At 40.3% G+C, this 22,311-nt stretch overlaps 1 protein-coding gene across 1 annotated transcript; it reads left to right on the top strand.

Annotated features, from left to right (window-relative positions):
* The first annotated feature begins 2,236 nt into the window (after positions 1 to 2,236).
* On the top strand, positions 2,237 to 20,625 carry LOC137284697 (sodium-coupled monocarboxylate transporter 1-like). Its single transcript, XM_067816610.1, has 15 exons — positions 2,237 to 2,712; positions 3,524 to 3,589; positions 3,780 to 3,831; positions 4,419 to 4,486; positions 6,536 to 6,690; positions 10,467 to 10,607; positions 11,275 to 11,407; positions 13,012 to 13,100; positions 13,622 to 13,737; positions 14,118 to 14,185; positions 14,495 to 14,581; positions 16,767 to 16,984; positions 17,433 to 17,533; positions 18,397 to 18,515; positions 19,310 to 20,625. Exons 1-15 carry the CDS (start codon positions 2,350 to 2,352, stop codon positions 19,487 to 19,489), a joined length of 1,956 nt encoding a protein of 651 aa, XP_067672711.1. The 5' UTR covers positions 2,237 to 2,349; the 3' UTR covers positions 19,490 to 20,625.
* Positions 20,626 to 22,311: the final 1,686 nt, after the last annotated feature.

The raw sequence follows: 22,311 nt of genomic DNA, 5'->3' as shown, positions 1-22,311 counted from the left end.
CTCCAGCTGTACATCGAATCCAGGGTGAATGAGTTCCTTCGACGCTTTACCAATAATGAAAATGGGGGGAGGGGGGGTGGTCACTGGCAGTAGGCTCCACAAATGCGTCTGAGTTAGATAATGAAACGCGGATCTTCGACGTGACCAGGCTTTAATTTAACTAGCCTACACTTGAATAACAAAAATCCCGTTGCATAAAGCGATCTCAGCGCTAAAGTGATCGTAACTCCCATGCCTTATCATGAAGTTACGACAGTTGTTGCTTAGAGCTAGATCGGCTTAGTACAACTGCACCCAGATCAGTGAACATAAAGGTGATGAACTTTAAACTTTAAATACACGGATTGAGTTTTGATGCCATGTGTTAGTGATAAAGGTTCCCACGTGCTAAGAAATGCACTGGCCTGATTCATGATTTGCATTATGGGGGCCTCGTCAAATCTCAGACACCTTTTGGTCATGGTTACTTAAGCAATCATGCATGTCAAATAGTAAAACAATAGGATTACTAGGGGACTGCATCACTATAAACCTGTGACACAAAGTTAAAACTTTTATTTTACAATACAATAACATACTAAATAGTACTTAGTTTATGAAACATACAATTTATATAGACAAACTATACATGCACACACACTCATACAAAACTATTAAAAACTTTATCAGAAAAATCAGCACTGAACTTCGCACTGCATGAACAACATATTAGCACCGAAAAACACAGTTACAGTAAAGGTTTCACACGGTCTGCAAGTAGAGTCTTCTTTGCCGCATGATCACATCTCGGATGTGTCCATACCTCTTCCTTTTGGTGGCCTGCTTAGCACCATGTAGACTCTGAACTATTGTTGCTTCATTGGGGCTCTGCTCTTTCCGGATAAGATCAATGAATCTATATATACCTGGATGCTTCTGGAGAGACTTGATTTGTGGTCCTGGCAACCTAAGTGTGGAAGTGATTCCACACCAATTTACCAGGTTCTTCATTCCACTGCAATTGCATTTCGTCCGCAAGCTGGAACACAGTTAGGACACTAAGATAGTTCGCATCGTTCACGGCACTGAGTCATATATCTTCAGTGTCCTCTGGTCTGTCTAATGGTAAAACAGAAACAAGTCTCACAAATTTGGCGACTTCTAGGTCGGTGCCAAATCTCGTCTGCAAGCCATATATCTGGATATTTCTTCAGATAGCTTGTTTGAAGTGGACCAGGCAGCGTTTAAGTTGTCACTTTGGGATGCAGGTTCAAAGTCTGTGAAAACAAATGCAGACTGAAGATGGATATTCTGACCTTGTAGATTGGAGGATGTGGTGATGATTGTCATCTTGTCGTCAGTATGGAGGATGTTTTCACAAGACAAGATCTGAGCGCAGTTGCGGGGAATGGTGACGTCTGATCTCTGTCTGGGAAGAGGTGACAGATCTTTGGCTCACGATCTGCCTACACTAGCCTGGACGCTGTGGGAGCAGCAGAGGCTAGATCTGGTTTCTCAAAAATGAGACCTTGTGCACAAATGATTATTATTAGTAGTAAGTCTTTCAGGAGAAGTCTTTCTTAGTTCAGTATTCACATATCTTAAGCGTTATTGATCGTGTATGCTACACATATGCTACACATGTAAAGCCTGTCATTTCCGTTGAAGAGGTTCGTTACGCCCAAGTAACCTTCTTACAAATGTTTGCGGCATGCAGTCTGAACAGCACAAGGCTACACCATGCATGCTGTAGAGACCGTGTGTCTCTGTAGCGAGTGTCATTCTACCCCACATGTCCTACATTCCAACGTCCTTGACACACAGGATGAAACACATTTCGCCTCTAATAAATGGATTAACTGTTTACCTTTATGTTCGTAAATATTTGATGTTACTGTTTACTGTTAGGGTAATTCCACAAAATATCTGCAAGGTAAATCAGTTATTAACACAGTTATTTACTCCCTGGTCAAAGACAAAGATCAACAGTTTAAGTGCGAGGGACGTTATTTCAAGAAATGTGATTACCCATATGTGACTATGTTAATTAGCATTGATTGACAATGATTAGAAATAACCCTCATCTGCAACGTTGTTGAATTACCATCAACAGGTTAAATATGTTTAAGAAACTTGTGGCCGGTACTGGTCATACACTTCACAGATGTGTTAGCGCAGCTCCAAAGAAAAAGGCCATACCCCTGTCATTGCATAGCTGTAACTAGATATTGCTCTTGCTGTTACATAGTCTCGCGACACACACTGAACGCCCTCCTCACAAAGTTGACACTGTAATTGGGGCACCTCAGCTTGGGTTGAAACGTTCCACTTCGATACATACGTTCTCTTCTAGTACGGTTTCTCAACACCATGGAGGACTACAGCATCATCACCGGCAAAACGAAGACGTTTTCTGTCGTTGACTATGTCCTGTTTGGCCTCACATTGTTCATATCTGCAGCTATTGGACTGGCGTACGCCATCATAGACCGCAGGAAACTAAGTTCCAAGGAGTACCTGTTTGGGGGACGGCAGATGAGCGTTATACCCGTCGCCTTGTCACTGCTGGTGACGTTTCTATCTGCAATTACGATCCTGGGAACGGCGGCCGAGATGTACAGATACACCACGATGTTTTGGTATCTGTGTTTGTCTTTTGTATTCGCGATTGTGCTCTCAGTTCTACTATTTGTCCCATTCTTCTACAAACTGGGGATAACAAGCGTCTTCCAGGTAATATTTTTTCAAACTGTTTACATGGAAATTTCAAAGGTACATTCCAAATATTGATATTTCGAAGTTGTCTTTATTGCAAACGTGTATTCCTGGGCATCCGTTCACAAAACACTAAGGTAATCGTAATGTAATGTTAAAGAATGGGAGTTAAGGTTAACCTTAGTAAAGGTTGCTTCGTGAAAGGAGCCCCTGGTGACGTTATAACGTACTGATACTAGACAAGTTTCTGCCTAGTTTTGTCTCCATAGTACTACTGACAAATTGTCTATATCAAAAGTATATTCCAGGTAAAGTTTCAGCATCCTAACATTGATAAATCTATTGTAAATAAGGTGTGAACATGTTTCAACATGCCGTTAATGACAAATTGTCACTTACAAGGGCATACCAACTGAGGTTTCGACATGTTTCAACACGATGTTAGTGATAAATTGTCTGTATATGCATCCAGGTTAGGTTTCAGCATACTAATATTGATACATTCTAATGGTCAGATTCTAGTCCGTAGACTCTAGAGTGTGGTTTCAATGTACAGTTAATGATAAAATGTTAGTTACAAGGGTATACCAACTGAGGTTTTTAATATGTTTCAACATACCGTTAGCGAGAAATTGTCAGCCACAAGGTGAGGCACACAAATATGTACTCACGCATTCACATACATACATATACGCACACACGTGCATACCAATAATGAAATGAACAACCATGGAAGTTTTCGGCGTTCACGATCGTACATTAATGGGTTGTATATTAATAAATAAAATAAAAGCTTATACAGTAAATGGTTTATTGATGTTTATTTCAGTATCTGGAAATGAGGTTCAACAAAACTGTCCGGATAATGGCGGTGGTAATCTTCCTAATTCCAACTGTGAGTTCTGAAAATGTATGATTGTGTACAGTGATATTTCAACCCTAACAGTTGTGTTTTCATGGTGTATATTATGCAAGTTATATTCTGTGAAGAGGGTGGTATGCACATCTAAGCCAGCCACAGTCAAGGAATATCCCATTCAGATCTCAAGCTAGTCAAAGAAAATATGTTTCTTTTTTCATTTCAGATAATATACGTGTCGTTTGTATTGTACGCCCCTAGCCTTGCATTCAATGCAGGTAAGTGAGGAACATGTACCAATTAACATAATTATCAATTAATAGATATTGTCATTTGCAAGGGATATACATTTGTAATCATATGGCGTATATCGTCATGGATTGTATCACAGTCTGATAATTATGCAAATGTTGAAATGTTGCTCAATACACTCTTAATTCCCAATGAATGATGTTTCTATGCGAAAGCACAGGGTGTACTGATGCATGCTGACATAACCAACACTTAGCGCTACTCGAGTTTCTCGATATCCTGTTGTTTACATTTGACGCGGTACACTGGTAACAGAAACTTTAGTGTGAGATGTTCTTTAATGAAGCACTACTCCAGCTGTGTGTCCCTGCACTTAAATACATCCCTGCCATATCCAAACCCCACAATCTTTCTCTGAAAATATAAAGTGGCCACCCCGATATCATGTTTTAGTTCAAATTACATCATTATTTTATTATAACGCGTTTTATTGCGTATTATTTGCAATGCAGTTGCCATCTGACACCACTGATCCTCTTAAAAGTGTAAACCCACAAAATATTCCTGCGAATTCATCTAACAGTGCATGATGTTTCCTTTTGATTCCTTCCAGTGACAGGACTTGACCTTTGGGGTTCGGTCGCCGCTATTGGTGCTATAGCTACCACTTACACTGCATTAGTAAGTAGTTTAACTACACAATAATATCTTTCTTGTCAAGGAAAAAAATATTTCATGCACAGCCACCAACAAACCTCGCAACTCTGGCAGACACGTGACACTAGTTTCATTGGCAGGCTCGGTGATTTGGTTGGCAGATATCATTGTATCCAAATTGCGTAGATCGATGCTCATGTTGTCGATGTTGTCTGGTCCAGACTCGATTATTTACAAACTGTCGCCATGTGGCTGAAATGTTGCTGAGAGAGAGACGTAAAAGCAACCTCACTCACTCATTGTTCTGTTATAGTATTAACACAGCATGGTTCAACTACTTAGCGCCTTTAAACACTTGGTAAATAGATACTAGGAACACATTGTGTCATTCACCATTGTCTGGTATAAGTAATCATACTAGCTATATGACGGCGGTCTGTAAATAATCGAGTCTGGACCAGACAATCCAGTGTTCAAAAACATGAGCATCGATCTGCGCATTTGGGAACCGATGACGTGTGTCAACCAAGTCAGCGAGGATGACCACCCGATCCCGTTAGTCGCCTCTTACGACAAGCATGGTCGCTTTTCATGGCAATCATGGGTTGCTGAAGGCCTATTCTTCCCCGGGACCTTCACGGATCACCAATGCTTGAAACGTACAGATACGTTCATGTTCAAATTCGCTTTTCTCCAACAAACGTAAACTGTTTACCAAGTACACCATACTCGTAATACAGGGTGCTGTATACCGCTCCTCGAGAGAGAGCATGTTTATTTCTGAAGTTAACACTGCAAGAGTGCATCGACCCGAATCACAGATGAAGAAGTAGGACACACACACATCCATCAGATGTCCTCCATATACTGTCCAATCAGATATCCTTTAGTAGTTTACACCACCACAAAATCGCAACTGGAAAGCTAGGTCTCCACGGTATCATGGATCCTAGAATCTGCGGACGATGAACGCCATCAACTTACAATCCCCAGGGAGAAGAGCGAGAAAGCGCCATGATGTCCTCCCGGTAGAGGTGCTCGATTGAATCCATTACGGGGATTGTATGCACCCAAGATGACTCAATCCGGTATTCAACTGCCTCTGAAACAAGGCGCGGATGAGGTCTCAGCACAGCTGAAAACTTCATCAATAACGATATTAGCTTTTAAGGTGACCGAAAAACTCGAGTGGAAAAAATAACCCCTTGCTTTACATCTGGGAACATAAAAATATCGTTTCTTTAAACTTTTGCAAGTAGCTTTAGACAAAACCATTTGAGCCCACATAGGAATCGCCTGCCTAAAAATATAAACACAACTGATAAACAGATAATTCACTCCATAAGATTCATAGCTGTTGAGTTGTTGATTGTGTCCCTGTCACCAGTCCCTGGGGGCATACAACAATCCTTTTGATCTCTACTCATCAAATAGCATCGTATATCACATCACATCCGTAATACACTGCACACTGCCTACATTTATAACACGACCAAGTGGCCTACATTTGTAACACACAGCACAGTGGCCTTACATGGTCCAGTGGCAAGGCACATGACCTAGTGACCTACAATTTAATATTGCATAGTGACCTTGTTTCCATTGAAAATATAATCTTGGAAAACCTCCTCGCCAGCCTAACGCGTAGACCTCGAGTGACGAAACAATGTCTTCAACCCCCTTCGTAACCTTCTGTCACGTGACTAAACAAACACAACTTCTCGTGCAACACCTGCATCCATGGTAGTCGCCTTCGACTACTCTGTTTACCCTGGATAAGTTTATTTAACAGGATCAGTGATCATTGGTGAATAGTGTATCCAAGTGCGTAGATTGATGCTCATCATGTTAGTCACTGGATTGTGTGGCATAGACTCGATCATGCACAGAAGCCGCCATATACCTGGGAAATTGCTGGGAGCGGTGTTACACAACATGCAAGCAAACAAACAAACATAAGTAACAGTTAACCATGTTACCTATCAATTATCATTACCTATCTTTCATTATCCTGGCGAAATAATTAAACAACATCCCCTTGGCTGGTTACTAATCACCGGTATTGTCTTCCAGGGTGGCATGAAGGCTGTGCTGTGGACTGACAGTTTCCAAGCGGTAGTGATCGTTGCAGGTTTGCTGGCAGTGCTCATCCAAGGTTCCATCAACATGGGCGGCTTCGGTAACGCTTGGGAAATTGCTGCTAACCGGTCTAGGATCAACTTTCATGAGCAAGTTTACTATCAGAACCTTTCTAGTGAGTGAGTGACTGACTGACTGAGTCCGTGTTGCTTAATTCCGCAGACTTCAGTGTTCCTGGGCTGCATCTAGTTAGCCACCTCCTCGTTGTGGGTGGTGGGTAACGCTACGCGCTCTCCTCCAGTGTGAACCCGGGACCCGAGTGTGTCCAAAGCACCCCTCTGCTGGTCGTAAGACGCGACCAAAGTGACCAATTGTTTGCCGTGGGTTGCGTTCCTATGTCGGTGGAGGACGGATCCTGGTGGTTGAGTTCAGGGAGCCTGGAACAGCGTTCCAGTACCCATCATGCCACTTCGACCCTTATTTCACCCAGACGGGTGGTTGAATGGGCCCGATTCAATCAGTGGGGAGGTCACGCCAAGCCATGTGCAGGGTGAATACTTTTGCACATATTACTTTGATTATTTGGTCTTGGCTTTCTACGTACAGATTATGTGTATGCTAATTTGCCTAGAATCCCATGCCAGAATGTGGTGGCTCATTCGTCAATCTAGCAATACTGACCTCAGTTCTGTGTTTCCTCAGAAAGGTGTTATGGGAGAACCAGCGTGGCATTTTTCTGTTTGATTCAACAGCTTCTCGGGTTTTTATTGGTTGAACTATAACATCCTTCTAACACCGTCCTCGTTCCCACTCCATGGTGAGTGGGGAGCAGGGTTGTCGAACATTTTTCCTACATAATAGCTACCTCCATTCCTTCTGATCCATAGATGTATAAACGCCGGTATGTCGAATCTTCATCATCAGATAAAGGCTCATCTGACATAGTTGGCACTTGGCAGAGATTTGTTGTCATGTCATCTGCAGATGAATGTCCTCTCAAACCGAACTCCTTGCTATCTCCTTGGGTATTCATGTTGTCTGTGGAGAAGTTAAGGAAGCAACTCGACTACAAACTGGCTCTCTGTTAGTGGAATGTACGCGCAAACAACAATCGGACAATCTGTTGAAATTAAAACAGTTTGATGAATACACCTGTTGTTGCCTCAGTACACAGAACTCTGAATTCCGCAGAGGCATTAATTGTCAGAGATAGGGCTCATTGTCTTTCTGACATGAATGAGGAGGACATTGTCACTGAGCTTCACAATCAAGATGCCATCGCTGTAAAACGATTTTCCAAAAAGAAATCCAGTAATCAAGCTGAACACATATTTGTTAACTTTTCACGTTCCGTTCTTCCAAAGTCTGTCTTCCAAGTAGCAAAAATACCAAAACAGCAGAAAAAGAACAAAATCGATTTTCATTCAGAAAATGCGGAAGATTATAATAAATTTCTATTCATGAGCTTCATACTGCTTTTGAAACAATCTCACGATACTGCCACAGGAGCTGATAACATTCATTATCAACTCCTGAAACATTTACCTGAATCCTGTTTAGAAACGCTATTGAATATTGTTGATGACATCTAGACACCTCCTTAATTTCCCATGCTGGCGTGATGCCATTATTGTACTCATACCTAATTATTGCTGAGACCATATATATCACTCTAGTTATGGGCCGATTTCCTTGACATTGATAGCTGGTTCGCTTGAAACTCCATCGTCTACGGTGGAACCTGCAAAGCAACCTGAAACTATTAGATTCAGCCCAAAATCCCGGTGTAAGACTTTGTCTTGGGCCCTTCAGAACGTCTGTTGACAGAATCTGTGACACCGCTTCTTATTCCATACTTTGATTACAAAGGTAGCATTAGAACTCACATCCGTGATCTGATGCAGAAGAATGTTACACCCAGGTGAGTATCAATAAATTACATGAAATAAAACCCTATATCGGTTACAACAACTTGGGTTGTCAGTCCAGATTTGAAGAGGTCATCATACGCCGATGTCGTATTGGCCTCACAAGATATACTTTTTCAAACTACGAACTCCGAAGGATCTTTTCAACAATGTTAGTACAGATTTAATTATTGCATGTTTAAAAAAATAGATTTGCTACGTGATTTGTAAAGAGATAACTATTTTATGCTTGGAGATTTAACTGGTAACTTAGATTCTTAGAGGCTGTGTTCTTGAATGGTGTTAAAGTATCATAAATGATTGTCCCCCTGAGTGGATACGTAAGTCCCAAAACTTTTTCAATTACCATTTTTTTTAAACGTAGTATTTTTGTTACTTTCCAAATTCGGCTAAATTCTCCTACAACGGTACGTAGCTGAAGGATGATATAAATCCAGCTAGGGTCCATATAGGTTGCAAAGGTACTATAAGTCCCCATATCGTGATCTATCTTGTAACTATAGCCCATTTTTATATTATGTCTTGTCCAAATTGTGCTGTTAGTTTCAACTTCATATGCTATGCAGTCCGAATTGTGATACACCAGTTTTGTACCGTACTTTGATGACGGATTTTTATAAAACATATACATTCTTAATAATCATGCTTGTTCTCGTCACGATATGGCTGAAATATTGCCGATGTAACCGTTACGTTAAATAGTAACTCACTCACTCAAACCTTCTACTTTATCGATTCCGGGCGGTCATAGGACGATGCGGTGACCAGTAATCAGCACGTAACAAATCCTATACACGACACTTGGAAAGAAATCCGAGACTAGCAGACATGTGAAAAAATTACTTTATTGGTATCACCTGACTTCCATTTTACATTTTATTCACATTATATCTTTTCGAATCCAGCGTATCATTGTAATATGAATTTATCAAGTATGGGCATTCCTGGTGATGCAGTGCTGGAAGCAGTATGGAAGAGTATGAATATAAAGTGTCATTTAGAAAGTGAGTGAATTGACTTTGAAGCCGCACTCATCAATATCGTGTAAATAATCGAGTCTGGACCCGACAGTCTTGTGATCATCAGCATGAGCATCGATATGCGCAACTGGGACCCGATGACATGTGTCAACCAAGTCAGCGAGCCTGACCACCCAATCCCGTTAGTCGCCACTTGCAACAAACTTGGGTTACTGAATGTCAATATTCTAACCCGGACCTTCATTTGGAAAGTGGTCAAATGTAACACATATAGAGTTTACACTTTCTCAGAAAAGGTACAGATTCTCGTACGCTTATTGGGTTCAGTCTCAGCCGATATTCGAAACCAGACCCGCAGAGTCAGGCATATAATCGCCAAAACGCAATCAGCCATCGACTGTTAAAAATTGAGAAAAGTAAGAAATGCAACGCTCATGACGTCACAACCTAATAACATGATGTCATATAAACAACAGGCTGAGAAAAAACTAACGTCATCCACAAGGATCGATATTTATGAACATTACATTTTTCCTCATTTTCTCTGTTAAAGCTTTGTGAGTAACTTGAAATAGACAACATACCAGCGGGAACTAAGGAATTCCAGATCGCTAGTCCTGATTCAAAGTAGATTATACTTCTAAAGGGATGGGAATTATCACCATTATTCAACTCTAGCTGTTAGTTATTATCCAATGGCAGCTTTTTTCGAATTTACTACTGAACGTGGTGTTATAATTGGTGTTCAGCAACCTGTGCTTGTCGTAAGACGTGACTAACGAGATGGAGTGGTTAGGTTAGTTGTCACATATTGTTGAATTCAAATTGCGAACATCGATGCCCATGCGATTAATCACTGGATCGTCTAATCCAAACACGGTGATCTACTGGCTGCCCCATATTGCTGGAATGTTAAGCGGCACTCAACAACAAACATAGACGGAACTTAGGACTGGTAGGGCGGTGTATGCTTCATGAAATTAGAAACTTACTTCATTCAACGTATTTTTTCTCCAGCTTTGACCCCGACCCCACAACTCGACATTCCTTCTGGTCTATAGTGTTTGGTGGAGGTTTCGTCTGGCTAAGTCTCTATGGCGCGAACCAAGCCCAAATCCAGAGAGCTCTCTCCTGTTCGACCCCAAGGAAGGCACAACTGTAAGGATTCTAGATCTTCTTTTTGGTTTAATATGCGAGAGAGTAAATGAGTTTCATTGACAGAATTAGGTCTGTTGCATCAAGCAATCATGCCACTGTGTAGATGAAATGCTGTTCAGATCGGCTTTGAATGGATTTTCCAGCTGGGTGATTGTATGTGCTTAACGTGTTCAGATCGGTTTAAACTGGGTTTTCCAGCTAGGTAATTGTATGTGCTTAACGTGTTCAGATCGGCTTAAACTGGGTTTTCCAGATGGGTGATTGTATGTGCTTAACGTGGGAAACCGTGCTTAGTGTGTGGCGATGCGACGCAGACCCAAGAACATAGGATCAGTGCCGAATAACCAATGATCACACTCACACGAAGCCATGATGTATTCCACAAAATCAGAATTCCTCCTCTGGATCTAGTTTTTTTGAAAATAAAACAATGAAAACTCTCCATGTGTAATTTGATAGGTTGATATCGGTGTGTTAAAAGACGACAGAACAGTTTTTGTCAGGTCTATGATATTTACGCAACGTCATATTTGGTGAATTCCATTCACACATGTCTGAGCATACATAGTTGTACATTTGGATTTCTTATGTCCTTTGTTTATTTCTGTGGTTAGTACATCTGATCGCACCACTACCGAACACTTATCATTTCCACTCCCATTCACAGATCTCTGTTGATTAACCTGCCAGGACTAATCTTCATCATCACCCTTTGCTGCATGATCGGCATCGTCATGTTCGCCTTCTACGCCGACTGTCACCCGTTAAGATTCAACAACCTCATCTTCAGCACAGATCAGGTAGGTGTGACTCACGTAAGACCTGTACTGTAATCGGAGGAAATTCAACAACCTCATGTTCATCACAGATCATGTAAGTGCAACTTACGTATTGCTTGTACTGTAATCTGCTACAATTCAACGACCTCATCTTCAGCCATGAAGTAACAGCGATTTCCCTATGCCTTGTACTATAACAAGCTGAAATTCAAAACCTCAATTTCATCCATGATCTCGTAACGCTACTCAACTATCCACAAGAGAATTAACTAAAATTTGCTTATTTATCCTGCTACCTAAGGCGATACACTAACTTATGCGCAAGAGATTATAGTATATACAAAGCATACAAAGTATGTTCAGTGAAAAAGGTCTAGATGCAATATTAGAAACAAACAAACGTTAAAAATTGCTAGCATTCATCATCGCAGTACCATTCAATGGCAACAATGACAACGTTGAATTTTCGTAGACAATTCGAGGAAAGCGATAGTAAGCTATTAGCAGGAGTCGTAATGCTGGTGAAAGCGGCGGCGGTTGAATGGGTTAGGCATCTGATTTTGTGTGCTGGCGACTAGGTGATAGAGTGTGAGGGTGTGTGTTCGAATCCCGGGTTCAACCAAACTAAAGTACTTGAATGTGTGCTTTAATGAGAAAGTGTAATTCTAAATGTAACACGTTACATTTAACCACAATCTGATTGTGAGTTCATCGTATTTATCAGCATCACGCTGTATCTACCATTGCGTTTGTGCAAATTAATGTTAATAATCTGTACATTATTTATTACGAGATGCTATTATGATATGAAGTGAACATATGATATCTGTCTACAAAGGAATACATGCAAACATGACTGCATTCGAAATTCACACTTGTAAAACAATAAACATTTTTTCATAGAACTTTTCCTCGATTAAAACACAGAATTTCATTGAAACAATAATTTATCTTGGCTCAGAAATAGGATTCAGAAATCTGATTCATGTTTTTATCCAATTCTACGGTTACTTTATGATGTTCTTACTATATCATCAATTGTCTTTGGTTGACTCGGAAACGGGATTCATGCCTTAACACCGTATCCAATTCAATAGTATAATGTTCCGGTTATAAATTTATGTCACTGTTGCTCCTCATCCGAAAATGGGATGTCGATATACGGATGCATTCTTTCTGGGATCAGTTTACTGAGAGAGTGAATAATATAATATGTTACGTCTGTCCACTTTCCATATGGCATTGTGCATTCATAGCTTCTGAGATTCCATTGGACAGATTTCAATTAAATATAACTTGAGTGACTGTCAATAATACGCCAGATCCCAGAAGAATTGATCTTCAGCAACCCATGGTTGTCGTAAGAGACGACTAACTTGGTTGACTCATGTCATCGCACCCTAGTGGAGTAAATCAATCCTCATGCTGTAGATCACTGGATCGTGTGGTCAAGAATGGATTATTTACAGACCGCCGCCTTGTAGCTGGAATATTTGTGCGGGGTTAAACAACAAATAAACAAACTGTAACCTATATATTATCGATTCTGTGTGACATAGCTAGTGTTTCATGTGTCTCGAATATCAAGCCGTCCAGATGATCTTCCTTCACATCCAATGTTGCAGCTGCTGCCTCTGTTCGTCATGGACATTCTGAGTCAGTTCCAGGGATTGCCCGGGGTGTTTGTCTCATGCGTCTTCAGCGGAAGTCTGAGGTAGAGGGTTTACACTTGATAAAAGATACACCTCGTTATTCCGAATCCTCTGGTTGTTTCGAAATACCGTTTTTATTGGAGATTACTATTGGAAACAGTGATCTGGAAGATAAGTATTTCACAATACAGTGATGACCGTTAAACAAGTTAAGTTTAATACAGACGATTTCAGGGGAACAGAAGTGTCCACTATACAACTTCAGTCTATTAAAAGGGTTGGTTGTGTGACTTCCTGGTTTGAGTACTCTACGTGTAATTGGGTATAAAATTACCAAAAAACACTATGCCTAAAACTGTAAAAATACCATTGCTATCAAGTAACAACAACAAAAACTTTGTCATTTTTATCAATCATTTTCGTTTTTTAGATATCTGTCCTTTTGGACACAGTCTGATTGACGAGGTTCATAAGAAGACATGGCAAATATACTGACCTATCATTGCTCTCAATGCCTTAGGTTTTCGAGTGGGCACTGCTTCGTGTAACACGTAGCTCGTATTTTGATTTGATTGTGTTACAGCACCCTGTCATCCACCCTGAATGCTATGGGGGCCGTCATACCACATGATCTGATCCTACCATTTTGCTGTAAGAAACTGTCTGACAGGAGTATGACCATTCTCTCCAAGGTCACGGGTAAGTGCATGTTCTGATTTGATACCTTACATAGGACATTGATACTGCTAGAATACTGTTTTCGATATTGTGTAGAATACTCTGTAGAATTTTGATTAAACCACTCTGAATGATACTATTTTTAGGATTCTGTTTACGATATCGTGTTTGTTATGTAAGATACTGTTTACGGAACTGTCCAGTGCACTGTCAATACTGTGTAGAATACTGTTTAGGATTCCGTTTAGGGTTTTGTGTAGGGTATTGTGTAGAAAACTCTATAGGATACTGCGTAGAATTCTGTGATCGATAGTTTTAAAGATGCGTTGATGCATACAGTGTACGTTACCATTTGTTTTAATGTATAGCGGTGTGACACATGATATTCGTGTTTTTCACAGTGTTCTTTATGGGTGGTGTGATGATAGCTTGTGCATATGGCGTGGCTCAGTTAGGAAGCGTCCTTCAGGTAAAGAAAGCCTTATTGAGAACACAGTAACTCTTTCAATGACTGTGTAGAAACACTGAAACGTTGGTACATTGAATTCCCCACAAAAGTATTAAGAAGATGTGTGCCTTCTATTGATACATTATTCTGAGCGTAAACATTCTTCATACGTTAAGATTGCAAACGTACCATTTACATTGTTACACATTTTAAAATACGTTTAATATATTATATATCTGCAGTAGTATGAATTTTCCTGTAGACTTTTTCCAAACCAGTAGCATTTGTATACGTCATTGTTTTATTCAAATCAACGCGTTTACAATTCAGGCAACGTATGCTGTAACAAGCGTCCTGGGAGGGCCTATGTTCGGAATCTTTGTTTTGGGAATGTTCTTTCCATGGGCGAACTCTTGGGTAAGTTCTGATAAGTAACTGTGGTCAGTATAGCATTCACCAAGAAAAGTCTAAGCAGGCTGACGATGGGCTACGACAAGACACACGTTCTCTGCCACAACTTCGATTACCATTAATGAAGGGAAACAGAAGTATGTCCAAGAGTTACTTTGGCAGTGTCATTAGCAACGGCAATGGTGCCCACAAAGACATTAAGGCCCGGTTGAGTAAGGCAAGGGGTGCCTACAGCAGATTCCGCCCCATCTGAAAAAGTAAGAATTACAGCCTCAAGACCAATCTGTACTCCTGTATGAGTGCTGGAGAGCAATACTGTCAGAGGCAATCAAGATCGATGCCTTCCACATCAGCTGTCTGCGGAAAACCTGAAAAACATACCGGCCAAAGAAGATCTCAAACGCTGACCTCTACATGAAAACACGAGCCAATACCTCTTGAGGTATTGATGCCTTGGGCCATGTTCCCATGATGACTCTGTTCCCAGAACAGTACTCAAGGTGAAACCACCATGTTAAAGGAAATGAGGAAGGCTAATGGACACAGAGCGAAGGAGTTAAACGAGATGGTAACATCAGTAGGAGAAGCACAAGCCGACGCACACGACAGGGCCTCAACACACACTCCCCATGTGTTCCTATCTCCCGACAGGGACGAACAGAATTTGTAAGAAAGTACGTCTGGAGACGTTGCTTACAACAGACCAACTCCCACGGCCTGTCACGGACTGGTCGTATACACACGTCATCAAGACACTGATGGAATCATTAGTGCCTAAGTTACTACCCCGACAATCCCTCCGTTGAGACTAACTGTTGTCATAATTATAACCTTCAGCAAGACAACAATATCCATGAGATGCACCAATGGAATCGATACACTATTAACCTGCCATCTTTAGCGTTCTGACCATTCCTTGGTATTAAGAGGCAGAAACGAGTGGAACGGAGGGAGGGAGCACACAATCCGACACCGAGTTCCACCAATACACCCAAAATTGGTTTCCTTTCATCATCACTTCAGCCCAGAAAACACCATGAACTTATGACCATCAGCATTCAGGTCGGCCACGTGTAACAACTGCCTTTTCATAATCACAAGTATCTGTTCTTGTCCAATGTCTCGTTATAAACAGATTGACTTCCCCAGAACGACCCTAGAACAAACTGGTCATAGAGCAAGACAACATATCAGATGACTGGTGTTATCCCCACTGACTCTGAACTGTGACATGATGAGTGAGAATCCACTGGTCGGACGAAAGTCGATTTCTTTTATTCATGTCTGTTGGCCGAGCTCGGTTTGGCGTCTGAAAAACACAGTGAAACATGTGAAAACATGTACCGTTTGACGAGGGTTCATTGATGATGTCAGGGGCTGCTTCTCATACGACTGTAAATGTGACCCTGTGACGAACGGAGTGGATAGCGGTGATTGGTCACTGACATCCTAGATAGGTTGGCTCTACCACATTTCAATACCCATCATCGGAATACAAGGCCAGGACAGCAACGGTTACATGGCAGGTGAATTCTTATACCAAGAGGCAATAGCAACTCTATCATGTGACATGAGTCCCGATCTCAATCGCATTCAACTTGTTTTTGACACCAACACGCCAAACTCCAGTGTGAAATCTTGATGCATTGGCAGAGTACAGTGTTGACATTGTGCTTGGTTATTGATACTTGATTACTTGAGGATTGTAAGCCCGAGTCTTTAAACTGTTTGCTTCTCTGTGAAGTTAAATTATTATTTACCATTAGGATTTCAATTTGCCTTTTTTCATTTAGGGCAATGTATCCAGATAGTAATTTAAAACGATGGTTGATGGTAATGAATTGAAAATACACCTTTTCCGTTTATATATTATGTTGATATTGTCAAAAGCACAGCATACCCATCTGTATAATTATATGACAGTTATCATTAACCGTTACTATGCTTTGCTTGATCATTCTCTCAACATACCGACAGCCTTTTACCTTGTAATATTTCATAGGAATCGCTCAATATTTCTTAACTTCTTTCGTTCTAGAATGGTGCTAGAATCTGCACATGGCCATCAATGACTCAAATATGCATTCACTCATTCAACCAACCAACCATACACTCACTCACTCACTCACTCACAGGTGTTACAACAATACAAGTTAGGCATCTTCATGTTAGGCGAACATCACTCTTGTAGGGTGCCATAGTTGGTTGTCTGACGTCCCTCGCCATTATGTTATGGATCTGCATAGCGGCCTTCGTCAAAAGAGCATTCAATGCCATTCCGTCTGCCGTATCTGTTATGGGCTGCAACTGGAACATCACAACAACGACGATGATGACGACGCTCACTACCACAATGTCCACCGTGAACTCCACCGTAGCTGTTACCGCTCCCTCGGTGCCAAAGTCAAGGTGAGTCTGTACTGGTATCTTAAACGATTACTATAAATATATAACGCACATTACGTTAAATACATTTCAGGGAAATTCAGAAGTATTTTTTTCTATGCACAGGATTGCTCTGATCCTTATCACTAACAGACCACCACCGTGTGTCTGGAATGTTGCTCAGCGTGGCGTTAAACAACAAACAAACAATTACCCCTTGACGTGTCTATACTGAAGAGTTTCGTGTCATTATTTCTGCTGCGCCCATTGCAAAGCGATACGTGGTTATATGAACCAACAAACTAGTTCAAAGTTATATCAGATCATGAGTCAACGTACTTTCATTTTAATTATTCATGAAATTGTTGAAATTCAAAGCCGTTTAAATTGCGAGCTACGACCCTTATATTCCTGTAATTAAATCACTTCTGAAGCCCAGCGTACAAAGTATAACAAGTTTTGTTTTCCACAGTGATCCCTTCTATCCATTGTACACGTTGTCGTATCTGAACTACACCGCCACGTCAGTTGCAATCGTGGTGATTGTTGGGCTCATCGTCAGCTTCATCACAGGTAACTTATGTTGTTTTCCTTGTATCCTCAGGTGTTTGGTCGAGACATATGGTGAAGACCTCAGCTGACATGTCAATGTAATTCACATACAAATTACTCAATTATTCAAAATTATTTTACATTACAAAATGTGAAGTTAAGTGGAGCTTTGTAATCATTAAATCTAGAGGTTATTTAAATTTTGTAATCGTTGCACGTTAATATCAGTGAACTGGATTTGTTCAACATAATGAGGTTGACATTTGTGATGTCATGTATGCCTTTATGCTTTCCTCTGTCACACATGATTAATATCATCTCAGTATACACCTGTTCTCACAAAGAATCTTCAATAATTCATACCTTAATCAACAATACCAAAACACATTCCCATCATAATTTCAAGGGTTCTGCATTTTGAGCGCTGACCGTAGTAGGACGTCTTTGACTAGCAATCATTTCCTACATTTATACTGCCATCAAAAAGTATGGGAGCACCCTAAGATTTGATAGTCATACACAAACTTACACATGGTGAGGTCATTTATACTCTAAGGGAAATGTAGCCTTTTGTGTGCTTAATAAACATACTTTAATCGACATTTTAGAACATGTTGTGAAGCAACTGATTCAACATTCGTTGATTTAGGGTAAATGAGAAACTGTAAAAAAAAAACGAAAAACAAGGACTGAAAGACACCAGCACTATGTCTGATTCAAACGTCCAAACGCAACAGCCTAGCGCATGTGGAACCAATTTTATTATTGGAAATGCGAGATCAAAATTCATTTTGCATTAATATGTTGCCATACCTGCAAATGGTTTAAAAGTAAGATGCATAAGATAGTGGTAGAATACAAACGCGTGACTTTCTTCTTTTTAGGAAGAACGGATCCCAAGAGTCTGGACCCACGACTCATATGTCCTCTATTTGACTGCCTCTTCCCCTGTTTGCCAGAGGTGATCCTCCGACCTCTAAGATTTGGAGTCAATCACGAAAGGGTATGCTCACATAGAATTCTACTTTGAATGTGGAATTTTGACTGGCGACATTTAAAGAAACTCTTTGACAGCTGCGCCACTGGAGAAGATGACTCGCCTCAGAGATATTTATAATTCAGCCATTGTGAAACGACATTTTGAAATAATGATATGTTCAATTGTAGATCAATGATATGACTCCAATATTCAAATTACATGTGGGAATATAATTTGGGCAATGCACTCCACTGTGAGAATGAATGGGAATATACAGATGTTTAAATTTGTCGAAAGACTTTACTGTCGTCACAATGAATATGCTTGTTACAACTTCAGCAAGCCGAGTTTGTCGTAAGAGGCGACTAATGGGATCATCGGGCGGCCAGACTCGCTGTCTTGGCTGAAGTGATCCATCCCAATTGCGTTGATCGATCGTCGTTGGTCCAGACATATATCTTGGATATTAACCCACAAACAGAAATCAAACAGCTGTCGTAATGAACAATTTCGGATTCCTTAAGAAGGTCCGCCGCTACCTTCAATGTCGTAATATAGCCATCTTTCACATGATATAAATATTTAAACACACATCTTAAAGAAGTTCATATAGAATCCATCTTCAGTATAAACAACGGGTTTACAAGGAATGTATGATGTTCTTTGAAAATGAATCTCCTAAAGGAACAAATAGTGCACATCTTAAATTTAAGGTATCTTCAAATTGTTGTGCTTGATGGCCCCAGCCAAACATGCAACCAGAATTAACTAAACTAAGGAGGTTAATTAAAATGGCATTTGAATCTTTACCTTTTCAGAAGTACGACGTTGATGCAACAGCAGGAGTATTTGACAAAGCATCAAAGACGCCTGACGTAATTACAAAACCTAATGCGGTTGATCGAAGACAGGAAAACGGTGATGGCAAATTTCCAGTCAAACATGGCGTCGCCAACATGGCATATATAGATAATGACACAATTTCTGTTCATCTGTGATTAAATGTGAGCTCGCTTAGTTGCAAGTTATAGCAGTGTTTGATCAGTTTGTCCTTTTGCTGTTTCTTGTAACAAGACGGATATATTCTTAGCATGTTTTAATATTACAATGTTCACCTCGAAACATAACCCATAGATGAACTAATTTTCCTTTGTATGTTGATTGTCCTTTCCATTCTTGGTATTACCAAGGGTGATTTATGCATTGAGGTAAGAAATGGGTAAGGATGTGCTCAGCTGATGCCTGTACGCGACGCATGACCAGTTGGACACTAATTTGGTCTCTAATGTGTTGTTCATTCATGTGGAACGTATGAACCACGCTCATGAGAGCCATGTAGCACGCCTGCATACGGACATCCGCTTGACACTCATTGCCCAAGTCATGTTCAGCCGGTGACAAACACATTTCGGAGGGAAGAAGATTTGGACCAAAGCGAAGCTACGTTAATTAAAAAAAGTTGAGGTCGTAACAGAGATACCAACTTTATATTATCTGATGAAGGTTATTCAGATGTGATCTTTCGGGAAAAAAGGGTGCTGTGATAAAACAGACCCATCTTAAATATGTTACCTTAGTTTCTATACGTTTTGACATGGTGTTTTTGTCATTGAAAGCTTTAATTTTTGTGTTAATTCACATTAAGCAACTACGACTCCCATTAAACTCCCTGCGATTCCCAGTGAGTTGAATATACGCATGCTAACACACCATGTTAGTCCATGGTTAGTCCAGATACGATTACGCGGGTGGTAACAGAACTCATAAATCAATAAGATAGTGTTGAACGAATATGTTATATACATTATATTATTATTTTTCTACATCAGTGTTTGCTTTGTATCAGTAGATCAGTGTATACATGAAACATAAAGGCTAGCTATACCACTTTTTTGATGAAAATATGTAAGTAGATTTCCTTCATTTACGAACCGTTTAAAAAGGTGTCCTAAACCTGGACGAGCATGTCCATCTACTGGTTTGAAATTGACTTTATATGCTGTGAAAAGACAAATGCCACATGTCATCCTGACTACATGTGTTCTTCAACACATGTGAGATTGTACTTGAAATGAGATTATTATGCACGTTTTACTCCATCATTTATCAAGAAATAAACAGTGCAACAGTTTGAGTGCTTGTCAAAACCTTGTATACCAATGTACTACATAAATACACAAACAGCTGACATATAGAGTAAGCTATAAAAACCGTTGTATCGACGTTGACAGACATCCAGTTATCCAAAGTCCGACACAAGCTAAAATGATGAGCAAGCATGTGAAGGGACTAAGCTTTTAGTTCAATGAAAACTGTAGGTGACTGAAATTGTGAAATGTATAATAATGCTTATAACTCTGTGATTTACTTAAGTAACTTCATGCATGGTTTACTGGGCTCCTGATTTGAAGTGAGATTTTCTGAAGATCAGTGCCTTCTAAGATCAGGAATAGCTTCAACAGTCTCCATAAAAACTCATGAAGAAATACCTGATTTAACTGTAACGTCGAGTGGCAAATCTATTACAGTGTTCACCTCTCTTGAGAGGGTTGACAAGATCCTGCTATAGAACTGGACATGACAAAGGTTTCAGCACGCTAGATTTAAAGGTTTCACTCGACATCAGAAATTCTTTGACATTTATTATCTCAAATGATATCGCAAATGTATGTTCTTTATAACAGTATGAACATGTTTCCTTTAACAAGGATGGGTATAGTTTGAACTCATCACTATCACAGATAGTCAAAACAGTTCATCCATTGGTGGTCTCCGACGATGAAAAACACAGAGCCTGTTCCATCAGCTGGCATGGGTTTCAAGGAATTGCAATAATCCGAAATAGGTTAATCCGTAAAGACAAATGCGTGTCTTAAAAACAAGGTTAAACTTTGTAGAAGCCTTTTTCCCGATGATGCAATGCAAATGTGCATGAGTCTGCTTTCACTATGGTAACTATGAAAATTTGGCATCTTCATATAATGCAATAATGACGGTATATCACATTACGTTTCATACCTTGACGCAGCTGCACTGTCAGTTGGATTTCGAATATCATCGTTTCCACAGAATAATGTATCCATGTCAATCACAGTTCTTCAAAGTTTTGCTACGAACATTCGAGCGTCCCTCGCCCATTTCAAGAAGAGATACACAAAGCCCATGGCCACTGATATACAGTCAAGACGACTGAAAAATATTTTTTTACGCAAGACAATATTTTTTACGCTGATGTTTACTTGAGCGAAACGGCATTGTAGATAATAATATGTATGGATGTATTGAATGCAGTGATAAGTTTATCCTTATCACTAAATTTGACAATGACTTCACTGACTCATAACTTGTCACCGCAAACTCAACCGCTGCCATATAGTAATATTGCTGAGTGCGGCAATATTCCAACAATACCACGATGAGGGACACCATAAATGAGCTTCACGCATTGCACCCATGTGGGAAATCGAACCCAGGTCTTCAGCGTGACGAGTAGACGCTTTGACCACAAGGCTTCCCCATCACTCCAGCTCAAAGTGAGAACACTCATGGGATATTCTAAAAACTGCGTAACATCATACTCATGATCACATATTTGCTGAGTGTGTCAGCGAAGGGGTGTGAGCTACAACTAGGGGGACATCCACTACTTTAATCAACTCCTGTATGTGAACCTACCCAATAAGAAGCTTTTGATATGACAACCTCAGCTCAATGGATTCACTCAGTGGGCAACTGAATCATCTTAGACGTCTTATCTACCCCGAGTCCTTTGAAACGAATCATTTCTACCCATGTTGTATTCAGTCTATCAAAGGATACA

The sequence above is a fragment of the Haliotis asinina genome, chromosome 5, assembly GCF_037392515.1.
Source record: "Haliotis asinina isolate JCU_RB_2024 chromosome 5, JCU_Hal_asi_v2, whole genome shotgun sequence".
NCBI classification, from domain to species: domain Eukaryota; kingdom Metazoa; phylum Mollusca; class Gastropoda; order Lepetellida; family Haliotidae; genus Haliotis; species Haliotis asinina.
The sequence above is the reverse complement of the archived record's forward strand: the minus strand, read 5'-3'. Positions and strand labels throughout refer to the sequence as shown.